The following is a 14,955-nucleotide window of genomic DNA, read 5'->3' on the forward strand; positions in this document are numbered from 1 at the left end:
ATTTCATATAATAGAGACTATAACTTTGTGTTCTTTTCTGAAATTTACTCTTATAAACAGCAATTTGGGAATTATTGGACATTTTAATTATTCAATCGTGTATAATCCTAGCTACTCTCATTTTAGGCTTTTGGATACTAATTAAAGACAGGTTTTTATAGCAATAATTTCTTCTTTGAGATTATCTTAGGAAATGGGAATTGCATGTCAAAATATAATTAATAAATCAATATTTCATTTCATTGATTGCTTTTAGATAGAGATTGGATGGGAGAAAGAGAGAGAGAGAGAGAGAGAGAGAGAGAGAGAGAGAGAGAGAGATTTATTTGTTATTTTACTCATTGATACATTCATTGGTTGATTCTGTATGTGCTTGACCAGAAATCAAACTCACAACCTTGATGTATCAGGACAACATTCTAACCAAGTGAACTACTTGGCCAGGAAGCAATATAACAAGATTTTAAAAATAAGCATGATCCATACATCTGATACCAATAAAAATGTTTTATTTTTCTATGATAACATCAGGAAGTATATACGCCACAGAATAACAATTCTAAGGAAGAAACTCAAAATCAGGCTCAAAGAATGCCCTGATTTCTCACCTTCCCAAGGCCCATTTTGGACTCAGTTACGCCAGGATGTTACTTAATAGGTAAGTGAGAGTTGCTTAGACGGTAACCTTAAAACATAGGACTTCAGAGTGTGTTTCAAAATCTGTGCTCGCTTCTATTAAACCTGAGTGTCATAGCCAATTTTCTGAGAGTTTACCTACTATGCATTAAAAGTAAGTTTCACTAGCCTTCCTCATAATTCAGTTGCCTCTAGGATTTTTACCATAGAGTTGTATAACCTATATATTCATTGCCTATCCTGAGGCTTGAAGATACTTCCTCATAAAGAAATTCAACTCCTGCCCTGACTGGTTTGGCTCAGTGGGTAGAGCGTCAGCCTGCGGACTCAAGGGTCTCAGGTTCGATTCTGGTCAAGGGCATGTACCTTGGTTGGGGGCACATCCCCAGTGGGGAGTGTGCAGGAGGCAGCTGATCGATGTTTCTAACTCTCTATCTCTCTCCCTTCCTCTCTGTAAACAATCAATAAAATATATTTAAAAAAAATTTTTTTTAAAGAAATTCAACTCCTGAACTCAAATGCCTAGAAGTAATACACACTTATATGTCAGATAGACATTTAAATATACATAGGCTTCACAGTACAGAAAACAAAACCAAAAATAAAAACTACCTAACATAACTGAGAAATGGTAAGATTTAAACATACAGCTAGCTTTCAGGCTCCAGATACCTTAAATAAAGTCATTTAATATGTAGGCAAGTTATATATGTTAAAAATATCTTATAATATAAACCTGAAACACACCTCTTGATACTGTTGCACTACTTGTTCTGGTGTATCACCTAGAAAGATGTAAAAGTCCAGAATGCCACCAATAATTCTGTAAGTTATGATAGGATTAGGCTGGATGAAAATCTCTACAACATAAAAATTGAGAAAGCATATCATATGTCAATAGTAAAAAGGTAAAAAGTGATAAAATAATTATAGTATCTGTTTAAAGTGTTGTCTATTAAGCACATAATTTTAAGCTGTTTTTAAATAATTATGAGGCAATAAGATATTGAAAATAGGAAAAATACATGGAAAAGGTAAAATGCCACCACATATGAGGTTTATGATAGGATATCCCAGATGTTTCCTTGTAAAGATACTGGCAAAAGCTCCCATAGAAATTGCATAGCAAGGAATAGAAAACCAGTCCTTTTGCAACATAAATATTGCTTTCTTAAATTGCATTTCAAGTAGTTATTTCTAAGGAAAACATGTAAAATTTGATGGTTCTATATGTAAAACAATAATTGCCTGGATAACCATCTAATATTACTGTTCTTGCTGAATTATTAATTTTTTGACTTTTTATTATCATCAGTTTACCTGTTAAACATGGGTATTGCACTCATAACATTAAAAAAGATTTTACATTACTTGAATTATGATAAACTAATAAAATACTATCTCTTCTTTCTCTCCCCATATCAACCTTTCTCTTTTTTATTTGTATGCTAACTTATCTTAACAAACGAGGCTATGGAAATGGGAATATTCATTTTCATAGGTGTGTTTCAATGTTGTTCTGAAGGAAAAAGAAAAATCCTGAATATCACAATGTAACATTTTTTCCAAATAGAGTACTGGCATTCAAAAATTCAATGTCTCACTAACTACACAACCTACTTATAATTTCATATACTACATCACTAACAATAGAGTTTACTCTCAGATAATATCTATTATTGGAATAAGGAGAGTAGTTCAAATATTTCAAGTTAAATCTCATTTAAATATATCATCAGATAAATTACTCTTACCCATCGCATTGCTGTTCATCAAGAAAACACCAAATGACTTTCCAGAAGTATCTTCAATGCACATGAAGAATGTTTGATGGCCATATAAGTTATTATTATTCTATAAGACAAAATGTTAAAATTAAATTTTAAGTCTATTTAACACAAAAAGGTTATATATTTAAAATGGCTTTTACAAATTCCACTTTGTTTCTGTTATTTATCCCTTAACTTAGCTCTATGCTAATCTTTCCCCCTACAGTGTATGTGCCATGTGTAACTCTGCAGCACAAAAACATCAAAATGATTTTAATTATTAACATATTAAGATAAAATATGTAACATAATATATGATTTGTACTAGTAATAAATTATTTAACTTTCCTTTATGTTTTATTATGATTAAATGAATTTTAATAAGCTACTCATGATAAGGTATTGACATATTTAACCACTATGTTCATATATACCCAAGGAACTGCAGAGAATTCCCGAATTATGTCCACTCTCATAGAACTTTTGCAGTACATTTATTGAGAGCTGATGAGTAGATGAAATGGAAGAGGCAAATCGGAAATACACTTATGAGGTAAAAGAAATAAGAGTTCTTGGACATGGAGGTTCAAAGGAAAGAATGCATTTAAAATAGCTATGAGGTCGTCAACCTGGTGTTTATTATAGATAGGATACTGTAAACAAGGATTGGTAGAATCTGTTAGTCATCCTGTACCCAGTGGGGATTTTAAAAACAAATTTACTTATTCATTTTTTAGGATTAAAATAGTTAACATTGGCATTTAAAGAGTTGCTAAAATTTGCCTGGCCGGTGTGACAAAGGGGTTGAGCATCGATTTATGAACCAGGAGGTCACGGTTCAATTCCTGGTTGTGGCACATGTTCAGGTTGTGGGCTTAAACCCCTGTGGGGGGCATGCAGAAGACAGTCAACCAGTAATGTTTCTCTCATCATTGATGTTTCTATCTCTCCCTTCCTCTTCATCTCTCTTTAAAAAGTTAATAAAAACATTTTTTAAAGTTGCTATAATTTTACTCAAAGCAATCATGAATTAATAAAAAAATTAAATGATGTGGCCTTTGTCCTGAAGAATCTCGTATTCTGGAAGTATATTCACATATATGCACAAATAACACACTGTGATGAGTGTTATACTAAAACTAATAGCCCTGTGCACAAATCTGTGCTCCAGTAGCTCGCCAGTAGCTCACTGTTGCCCTCCTGTAGCTCCTCCACTCCCCCCCCATACTCTCCCTCATAACTTGCTGCCCTGCCCCCTCCTGTAGCTCTCCGCCACCTGCTTGTAGCTCGCTGCCCCACCCTCCTGCTGATCCATGATCCAGTCATTATGTGGTCAGTTGTTACATTGCATGGTGTAACGACTATTTACATATTACATCTTTATTATATAGGATATGAATAAAGGGTTAGAAAGTAAATATTAATTCTGTATAAAAGAGTTTGGGAGAAATTGCTGAGGTGAAACTTTAAAAGAGCCCTCAATGACATTGAATACATGATAAAGAATTTCAGGTTTCAGTATTTAAAAAGAGAACCAACTTCTTTTGCAAATGTGTGAACTAATAGAAGGTTATAATATGTTATGGAAGAAAAAAAAGAAGTAGGCATAAATGCCCAATATGATTTCCAATAGATAGGCAGACATTATATCACACAAAACCATGTATAACATGCTAAGAGTTTAGAATTATTTTAATACAATGATAGGTTTAAGTACAAGACTGACCAAAAAGGAAATGATAAAATATAAAAATCAAAATAAAACATTCATAAACTGGAAATACCTATTTAAACATGCATAAAATCTGTTTTGGTCACTTATTGATATAATTTAAGACTTTGTTATCAATTCTTGCCCTTACAATAAATAAACTTGTGGATTATGTAACACTGGAGGATTTCAAATAGGCTTAAAGTACTATCAGCTTCAATATAGCAATTTTATTTATAATAAGAAAGATAGTTCCTTACATCACCAGGAAGTTGATCCCGGGTAAAAATTGGCCATGTTTTCCAATACAAATCATGACGAAATCTCTTATGAGTATGTTCCCCAAAACCATAAATATATTCACTGGGAACCCTGGTTGAGATCTGTAGATACTGGTCAGAATATACCAAGGGACCAATGCTGGTGTCAAACCTGTACCATGAAAGAAGAAAATAAATGATCTAGAATTATAAAAAATACTCTATTGGATCTAGGTCTATGTTATTTTCCAGAATGCTTCATTTTAAATATATTACATGTCAGCCTTGGTCACTTCTTAAGAACACATAAATTATACCATAAGCAGAACTTGTTAATTCCATCAACGCAATTTAATTCATCATCATCAATATATTCCTTCACATGCATTCTCTCCTTTAATCACAATCCTAAAGCACAACTACCTTTATGAACCCCATTTCACCAATGACAGAATTGGGAAAGTGAATTCATTTTTTTCTAAGGTAACAACCTCGTAGACAGGAGAGCCAGATGTCAAATCCAGTTCTGCCTTGTTCCAGAGGCAGGCTTCCCTCCTCTGACATATATGCTAAAATTGAGTTCAAAATCATTCTTTGAAAAATAAAAAAGGTTTTATATTTTATGCATATCAAATATATACTATGAGATGTGAAATAACATTTAATATTTTTGTGATTTAACATAAAGGTAATTGAGAATTATAAAAATATATTTAAGAGAGGCAATTGTGGAGACTTGATCCTGGCCGCTTAATTAACCTTTCCTGGAGATGCAAAAGAATTTATCTGAAAAATTACTAAGTTCTTTCTCAAATATTCCTCACACTACATTCATAATGAAGGCATTCAACGGTATAGTTAATTGAATACCTGTAAATAAGAAAAGACCTTTAGCATTACTATAAAAATTAGCCTCCCTCTGAATAGTAGCTAGTTGATCCTATAAATTGACAACAGACTTAAGGTAAACAATAGGGAAAGGACACAATAGGGGTTCTAGGTCTGTGAAAACATAGGCAAGGCGAACACGTACCACTGATGCTCTCCACCTTCAACTTTGGTTGGCCTGTCCTTGTAATTTTCACCCACAGAAAATAAAATTCCTGTATAAATATATCTTTAAAAAAGAAGTACACCACCCTCTTCTGGAAGGAAAGCTATTCTTTCTGAAAATGATTTAAAATTAAGATTGCCCTAGTCTAGCCGGTTTGGCTCAGTGGACAGAGCGTCCGCCTGGGGACTGAAGGGTCCTGGGTTTGATTCTGGTCAAGAGCACTTGCGAGGGTTGCGGGCTCAGTTACCAGTAGGGGGCCTGCAGGGGGCAGTCTATCAATGATTCTCTCTCATCATTGATGTTTCTATCTCTCTCTCCCTCTCCCTTCATCTATGTAATCAATAAAAATATATTTAAAAAAACACAATAAAATTAAGATTTTCCTATTTCTAAAATAGGATAAAATTGAATAGTTATTTTACCATGTATAAATGTAAAATAAGATAATTCCAATTACTTACAAAATTTTATTGTTGCTTTTTCTAATAACTTTGATGCTGAATGGATTTTCTGTAACTTTCACATCATACAATGTATCAGAAGCTGCAGTTCCACTAAATTCTTTTACAAACTGATGAGGAACTTCATATCTTCTATTATTTGGATCAGTGATCTACAAAGATTTAAACAAGTTAGCATTATCTTATTAAAAACTGTTATTTAATTTTCCAAGTCTGAATTAAATATTAAATGCAAATTCCAAATAGAAATTCATACATTTAATAATTTTATAAATGAGTTATTAATCTAGCCATAAACTTAATTTTAACATTGTTGAATAGCTTTGCACAAAATAAATTGTATAAGTTGTTAAGAAATAAATAGAATTACTTGGTTATAAAAGTACTGTGTATAAAATAAAGATTTTTATTGACTGATATAAAATATTAATAATAGTATTATAAAATATTGATTTTTGAATACTAGGTTTTTGTGAATTTAATTATCCTTATTGCTTTTCATTATTTACCCCTTATAAATCCCATAATGATTTTAAATTTTGTTTAAAAAATGCCTTAATTCCTTGAAAACTTTGCTAAAAAGGTAATATACACAGGACATAATGTTTTCAAATCCAAAAGACCATACTAGTAAACTCCTGCTAAAACACCCACACAAAAACTAGTTTATTTAAAGTCACAAAGACAAGTGATACCGATAAAAAGAACTAGAGAGTGTATGCCACATTTATACAGCACAATTAACCCCTTTCTCAAATTAAAATTTAAACTAATTCTTAGTCACAGTCTGTAGCTGGAATAAAAATTACTACAGTTTATTGAGTTTTATTCTTAAGACACTGTATTTTACAATGACTACATTATTAAAGTCTCCAAAAATACTGCCTGAGGAACTATTTATGTTACATTTGAGTACACAAGCTCAGGGAAGTCTAGTAGTCTAATTAGTCCTCTGCTATGGAGTAAATATTTTTTGAGGGAGCAAATGTCTTGGTAGAATGAATGGTATGCTCATAACACGCTTTTTGTTATTAACTTTTTTTTTTAGAAATCCCAAAAACCAAACCTTAAACCGGAAACGATTGGATGTCTGACTTTGAGTTGTGAGGACAAGAGTGTTAATGTCATTTCCAAATACTGTGGGTGAAGAAATCCTGTTTAATTGGGCTTCAAGTCCTTAAAGAAACAAAAAGTTGGTATGAGTCATGCCTTGATTTATAGAGATTAATAATTATTACATGTTTTCTTGTATTTGCAATGTCATTGATTTTTATCACAAATATTGATCTCTTTTTCTATACAGAAGATAGAATTATAAAAAATAAATTCTTAATATAATCATTTTGGACATTCTTGAATACATACTTTCCATTTGATTCTATTTATTTTCCAAAAAAAATTTAAAACATATTTTTTATTCCACTTCAAATATTTGATATTGGATCACCATGATAGAACAATTCTCACCAGTAGTTGTTGTTTTAATTCCCGCAGCAGTATAGCCATGGTTATTTGCAAAGAAACACCAAGGTATTACAGAATTATTCCAGGGTCTCCAGCAGCAACCTCGCAATTCACAAGTAGCCTTTAAAACATTTATAAAAGGAATTATATGGTTAGTACTGTTATCATTTGTGTCAATCTCTTATTTTCTTAAACATTCATTCACTCAGAAAATGTTTAAATGAACGTTTTTTGAAAAGATTATTTATATATGTTAAAATATCACTTATTCTTTTCTTCCTCTCATTTGAAAGAAATATAAATACTTTATCAATTGAATTGATTACATCATATCAGAGATTGATGCCCTGAGTTGTGTTTAATTTCCATACCAGTGCACATGATTGTAAATTCTAAGGTTTCTGCCCTCTGGGTAATTACAATCCATTCTGTTGTCTTACAGTCACTGCAGAAGAACTAAAATATTTCTTGTTTACTAATGTATCAGTGGGCAAGTGATTCCACAAAAATGAAGATATGGCCCTGAATTCAAGTCTACATAATACATGTAAGGTTCTCATTTCCAACTAATTGTTAGTTCAATGTTTACTTCAACTATTTAAACTAGTGTATGTGCCAGGTGTGGCAACTAGTGGCTGCCATTATAGTGGATGTATAAAGCAAAATACTGTATTTTCAGTAATTTTATTATCTATATGGAAAAATTGTGGGGAGTAGGAGAAAAATTATATGTGGTTATATAAAAAATAAGGCCACATGGTGATGTTATGTGTTAACACCAGTATAATTAAAATATATTTAACATTTAAATTTTATAGTGTGATACACTCATAACTTGAACACCTATGGTTTTTATTTTCTTAGCTATTTGTCTGGAAAAAAAGTTAAAAACCCCCACTTTTAGTAGCTATATGATGTTATACATGTAACTTTCTATCCTATTTCTATTAATATCAAATTAAAGCAGCATCTGACAAACATGTGTGGACGCACCCACAAATATACACATACATACATACATGTGCTCTCAAGGGTGTGTGGCTTTTGATCAGGCAATTTTAAAAATATACTTTTATTTCAGAGAAGAAGAGAAAGGGAAAGAGAGATAGAAACATCAATGATGAGAGAGAATCATTTATTGGTTGCCTCCTGCACTCCCCATACTGAGGATTGGGCCCACAGCCCAGGCTATGCACTGATGGGGAATTGAACCGTGACTTCCTCGTTCATAGGTCTATGCTCAACCACTGAGCCATGCTGGCAGGGCTGATCAGGCAATTTTATCTCTAGTTATCTAACTTATAGAAATATTACCAGCAATACAAAAAAAAATAATTGCATAAAAATTGTCACTTACATTAGTCCTTATTTAGAAATTTTTTTTTGAAAATGTTGTGTGAGAGCTCCTGGTGGCCTGCCAGAGGAGGAGAACTTCGCTCGCTCAGCGCCACCCTCCTTCCCCTCCCCTCCCCTCCCTTCCCTTCAAAAAAAAAAAAAAGAAAGAAAATGTTGTGTGAAATGAGAGGTAAAATTAGACATACATATACTTATTTAGAAAGGTGTAAAGTTTTAAAACAAGAGACAATAAATAAGCAAATTATAATCATATCTTGCTAAATTAAAAAAAATATATTTAGTAAAATGGGGTTACATGAAGTTCCTCAAGACATACTGTAAGAGTTTCCAACAGCAGTGTGACACCCATGAAAAGGGTAGTTTGAGAAATTTATTCTCTCAGAGTTTTGGAGTCTAGAAGTCCTAATGCAAGGTGTTAGCAGAACCAGGCTCCCTTTGAGGCCATAGGGAATAATTCTTCCATGTCTGTTCCTCGCCTCTAGTGGCTCTTGGCCACCCTCGACATTCCTTGGTTTGAAGATACATTATTGTAATCTCTACTTCCATCTTCACATGGCCTTCTTCCCTGTGGTCCTGTGAGTGTCAGCCCTCCTCTTATAAGGACAGCAGTCATTGGAATTAGAACCTACCCTCATCCAGTATGACCTCATTTAACTAAGTACATATGCAAAGATCTATTTCCAAAGGAGGTCACATTTGAGGCTCCACTTAAACATAAATCTGGGTACAACATATTCAACACACTACATATATACAACAAAATATTAATTTAAAAATGTATATCACCTCATGCTCTTAATATATTAATAATTTGGGGTATTTTTTAATAAATTTTGATACTTGTTATTTATCATTTGCCTATTTTTCAGGATTTCAGATATTTTCTCCTATTACTTATCATTCCTATTCTAACTTCACTTTTCTTTCGGCTTCATTTGAAAAGGCAAAACAATTAAAATATTAAATATTCACCAATAGGCGTAAACTTTAGTAGGTAAATGTAAAATAAATTTAAGTTCTTATTTTTATTTTATGTGTATATAAATACCCATATAGAATTATATGTAATCATATATACTGGGTTGACTCTGTATTATGAACTGAATTGTGTCCCCCACACTTCATATGTAGGAAGCTCTAACCTTAAATGTTACCTTATTTGGAGATAAGCACTTTAAGGAGGTAATTAGGTTTAAATAATGAGGTCATTAAGTGAGGTTTATATGACAGGATTGGTAAACTCTTAAGAAAAAGAAGTCTCTCTCTCTTTCTCTCTCTCTCTCTCTCTCTCTCTCTCTCTCTCCCTCTCCACTCACAGAAGAAAGGTCCAGGTGAAGACAAAAGAATGCAGCTATCTAAAAACCAGCAAAACTCTTATCAAAAACCAACCATAATGACATCTTGACTTCTAGCTTCCAGAATAGTGAGAAAATAAATGTCTATTGTTTAAGCCATCCAGTCAGTGATATTTTATTATAGCTGACTAATAAGTGCATTCTGGGTAGCTTTAAGGCTATTTCTTAAAACACCATTTGAAATTCACCTTTTATTCTTAAATGGAAAATATAAAATAGATTAGCTAAAAATTGTTAAATTAATAAGTTTAATTCATTTCACATTGAAAACACACTTTAGCAGCGTAACAGACTGCATTAAAGGCTAATAGTAGGCATATAAACCTTAAACAAATGGCTTTTAAATGTTGTTTCTCTTTAAGATCCTAATAATCCAAATTTTCCTAACAGGATTGTATGTTAAGCTTCAATTATCTCCTAAGGAGAATATTAGCGTAAAAGAATATCTGTCCAATTTGCTCACTGTGTCATATTAAACACTGGTACTTAGCTATCTTTTTCAGTTATTAAGGAATAGAACCCACTATTCTTAAAGTTGTCCTATGAATAAAAAAAATCTCACCTATTTTCAAGTTCTCATGGCAAAGTAATTAGAAAATTATGTGAGATTCAGATATGCATATTACAGTTATACTAGAGGCCTGATGCACGAAATTAATGCAAGGGGCTTGGCCCTCATAGACCTGGCTGCCTTGGCCCTCGCAGCCCTGGCTTTGTCCGGAAGGTTGTCTGGACAGTCATCCTGTTGTTTGGTCTAATTAGCATATTAGCTTTTCATTATATAGGACTAATGGCTTGGTGCACGAAATTCGTGCACAGGGGGTGGGTGTCCCTCAGCCTGGCCTGCACCCTTTCCAATCTGGGACCCCTTGGGGGATATCTGAATCCCTGTGGGATTGGGCCTAAACCAACAGTCAGACATCCCTCTCACAATTCGGGACGACTGGCTCCTAACTGCTCACCTGCCTTCCTGCCTGATCACCCCTAATCACCCTGCCTGCCAAGCTGATAATCCCCTACTGCCCTTCCCTTCCAGCCTGATTGCCCCCAACTGCCCCCCCTCTGGCCTGCTCACCCCCAACTGCCAACTCCTAACAGCCTGCTCACTCCCAACTGCCTCCCCTGCCAGCCTGTTTGCCCCCAACTGCCCTCCCATCTGACCTGCTTGCCCCCAAATGCCCTCCCACCAGCCTGCTCACCCTCTACTGCCCCCCCCTTCTGGCATGATCACCCCCAACTGCCCCCCTTCCAGCCTGTTTGCCCCCAACATCCCCACCAGCCTATTTTCTCCCAACTGCCCTCCCATCTGGCCTGCTTGCCCCAACTGTCCCCCACTGCTGGCCTCCTTGCCTCCTACTGCCCACCCCTGCCAGCCTGCTCACCCCCTACTGCCCCTTCTTCTGGCCTGATCACCTCCAACTGCCACCCCCCTCTGGCCTGATCACCCCCAACTGCCCTCCTTCCAGCCTGTTTGCCCCCAACTGCCCCCCCCACTGGCCTGCTCACCCCCAACTGCCCTCCCCCACCTAGGGCCTGATTGTCCCTAACCACCTCTGCCTTGGCCCCACCACCATGGCTTTGTCCAGAAGGACGTCTGGAAGGTCTCCTGGTCTAATTAGCATATTACCCTTTTATTAGTATAGATGTTGTGGATATAACAGATTATATATATGCATACGATATGTATATTATAGAGATATGCAATATATTAGGCATATTATGTAGTAGGCATATCATGGGAAAATATATAATATAATTTGAATATATTGTATAATGATTAATATATAATATTTATATTATATAGATATAATACATTCTAATATATAGATATTGAAAAAAGTGAATACACAAAGACACACACACTCATTGACCTTTATTCCCATACAGGTTATGAAGACCAAAGAAGAGTCAACTTAAGGTTATATGAATCCATTCAGCTGCCCTTAATTATCTCCATTTCAGCTTCTTCCAAATTACCAATTAATAAAAAATTAACAATATTAAAAAAATCAATGTTACTTTATTTTCCATTTATACTTCTTAATGCCATTACAAGTACTCTATTTGAGAATAGATATTCTCTCTCAAGTGTTATATATTGCTAAAAATTTTTGTTTTAATTAGTTGATTTGAGAGGATAGAATTTTAGGAAAGTTTATAAAATTAACACTACCTCGTTAAGTATAAAAATGTTAACTTTTAAATTTGAATTGAATAGAGATACAGAAAAGCAAGCTCAAGTATTTCTATTATGTCTCATCTGTTTATACAGCACTATATTAAAAAGGTGAATGCTGCCGAAGCCGGTTTGGCTCAGTGGACGGAGCGTCGGCCTGCGGACTGAAGGGTCCCAGGTTCGATACCGGTCAAGGGCATGTACCTGGGTTGCGGGCATATCCCCAGTGGGAGATGTGCAGGAGGCGGCTGATCGATGTTTCTCTCTCATCGATGTTTCTAACTCTCTATCTCTCTCCCTTCCTCTCTGTAAAAAAATCAATAAAATATATTAAAAAATAAAAATAAAAAAAATAAAAAGGTGAATGCAGCCTAATTGATGGATACATCTTAAAAATATAGGAATTGAACCAATATTGAGCAACATTTAATATAGTTATTTGAATACATCTGTTCATAAAAAATATTAAAGTCTTATTTGCAAACCTTTGTTGGAAATTGGCCTGGAATGCAGTTTATTCTCTCATTGATAGGATCATACTGCTCACTTGGACATTTTCCTGACCCTGGATGCACAGTGGTTGAACGAGTAGTTGCTGGAGTTGCAGTAGAACCAGTACTTCCTGGGGGGTGGGGGGGGGGGTGAGGAAGGTCAATAAAATAAAATGTGATATTATATTACTTTTTCATTGTTTAAAGCAGTGAATGCTTTACATTGAAAGAATACATGATTTTTTATATAATAAAATAAAACAAACTTGGCATTAAATCAGAACCCACAAATTCAAATCTTAGTCCTCAAAAGGAAAAGATCCAGATGATATTTAAAAATAGATTCGTAGAGCCCTGTTGACTGTTTCTTGAGAAAAACAAAATATATTCACAGAAGGTCTTGAAGTAGATTTAAAAGGAAACAAAATGTACATTCCCACCATATTTGCAATTTGTTTTGTATAGATGAAGAAGGGAGATGAAGAAACATGGATGGGAAATTAATGTAGAGAAGGAGACAAAAATTAAAGAAGAAAAAAGAAAAGTAAGGGAAAGAAGGTACTTGAAGGTCATTAAAAGAGAAACCAGGGAACAGCGATGAAAAGTAAATCCCAAATCCTAAATAATAAAAGGCCAATATGCAAATTGCCCCTACAGGCGGGAGTTGGATGTGCACTGACCACCAACGGGTGGCGCGGAACATGGCGGGCATCGGTGACGCAGCGCTGGCAGCGGGCGGCAGTGGAGTGCTGCTGACTCTGATGGGCCCCAGTGAGAGTGGAACTGTGGCGGGATGGTGGAGCAGGTGAGCAGGTGGCACCAGGCAAGGCAGGTGTAAAGGGAGGCCCTGGCCAGCAGCGGCAGGCAGCCGGGGGAACGGAGATCCCAGCCGGCGACCAGCAGCTGCTATTGACCCAACCATGCACAAATTCTGTGAACTGGGCCTCTAGTCTATATAATAAAGATCTTTCTAGCCATCAGGTATGGGCAAGCTAAATTTGATTGCTTCACAATGTAGTGAGCTTCTGGTTTACTGGAAAAAGATAAAACAAAAGACTAAGAGCAGTAGAAAGTGCTAACTACAGTTACTTGGAAGATAACTTAACATCCATTCCAGTTTTGATTTGGTCAAGATAGAATGATGAAAAGAGAAAGTAGATTAGGTCAACCAGAGTAGTATTCATCCACTCTAAATTAGAATAGAATGATTCATAAAAAAGGTAAACCTTTCAAGCCTTGTTTCCTTTGCCTCTTTCTTTTTTTTCTCATGCAACCTCTCTCTCTGTGTGTCTATTTTTTCAAAGAGTCTAAAACAAACAGGGTACTCCCCCAAATTTTCCACCCCCCTTTGCAAGTGTCTGAAAACCAGAGTATAAACCCAGGTCTTCCCACTAATTGGAAGAGTCTCACTGGTAGACAATTATTCCACCTTCATTAACACCTTGATCCCTTTGCCTCTTTGCTGTTTCCCAAGCAGCCCACCGTGGGGAAGAGGGCTAATGTGAAAGCACACAGATTTCTTAATTACAATGGCTCTTCATTGAAATAACTAAGATATCATGGATAGAATAAGTTGGAGTAATTACATAACTTAGCCAAATCTGTTTTTTATAATTTTCATCTCATAAACTACTTTTCCAAAAGCCTAACTATTATGGAGTAAACTTCCCTGTAACCTCACTATATTGTGCAATTATTGTTAACACTACTTACCTTCAACCGCAGGCGTCCTGGTTGCTAAAACAGCAACTAGGGCAATAGCTATTATGGTAACTATAATAAAGAGGACAATCAGAGTGATTTCTAAGCCACTAAATTTTTTACGCGCCATCTAAAAAGAAAAAAAGAAATATTTGTTTAAAATATAAAATACATAGCTACAAAAAGCCATCAGCATTATCATAAAATTATATACATTTTTTGAGTTAAGCACAACACAAGCAGAGCTGGAAAGAGTTCCATAAATTTACAATCTAAAATAATATACATTGGAAAAATGTAAACAACACATTCAATTTTAAGTAAAAGGAGTGAATTCAGGATGTGCACTTAGTAACATACTAAGATGAAATCATTTTTTAAAAAGGATCTCCAGCAGGTGTGCTTTGCTCTCTCATTTTAGAACATTTTTCAAGTCTAAAACCCCTTAAATTTGTACTCTGTTCCTTAGTTTTTACAAGGATACAGTGTATGAAAGAAACACTGGTTTGCACATTTTACTT

General features: G+C 34.9%; 1 protein-coding gene across 1 annotated transcript in view; it reads right to left on the reverse strand.

Moving 5' to 3' along the window:
- Positions 1-14,564, reverse strand: part of SI (sucrase-isomaltase) — a gene marked incomplete at its 5' end in the record, with an annotated part of 84,598 nt that extends 70,034 nt beyond the window's left edge. Inside the window, 8 exons of the mRNA XM_081087663.1 lie at positions 1,384-1,496; positions 2,391-2,490; positions 4,377-4,548; positions 5,892-6,043; positions 6,958-7,067; positions 7,359-7,476; positions 12,728-12,864; positions 14,447-14,564. Of these exons, the coding sequence (XP_080943789.1) occupies positions 1,384-1,496; positions 2,391-2,490; positions 4,377-4,548; positions 5,892-6,043; positions 6,958-7,067; positions 7,359-7,476; positions 12,728-12,864; positions 14,447-14,564 (1,020 nt within the window). The remainder of the gene's footprint in view (positions 1-1,383; positions 1,497-2,390; positions 2,491-4,376; positions 4,549-5,891; positions 6,044-6,957; positions 7,068-7,358; positions 7,477-12,727; positions 12,865-14,446) is intronic.
- Positions 14,565-14,955: the final 391 nt, after the last annotated feature.

The sequence above is a fragment of the Myotis nattereri genome, assembly GCF_964212035.1.
Source record: "Myotis nattereri genome assembly, chromosome: 3".
NCBI classification, from domain to species: domain Eukaryota; kingdom Metazoa; phylum Chordata; class Mammalia; order Chiroptera; family Vespertilionidae; genus Myotis; species Myotis nattereri.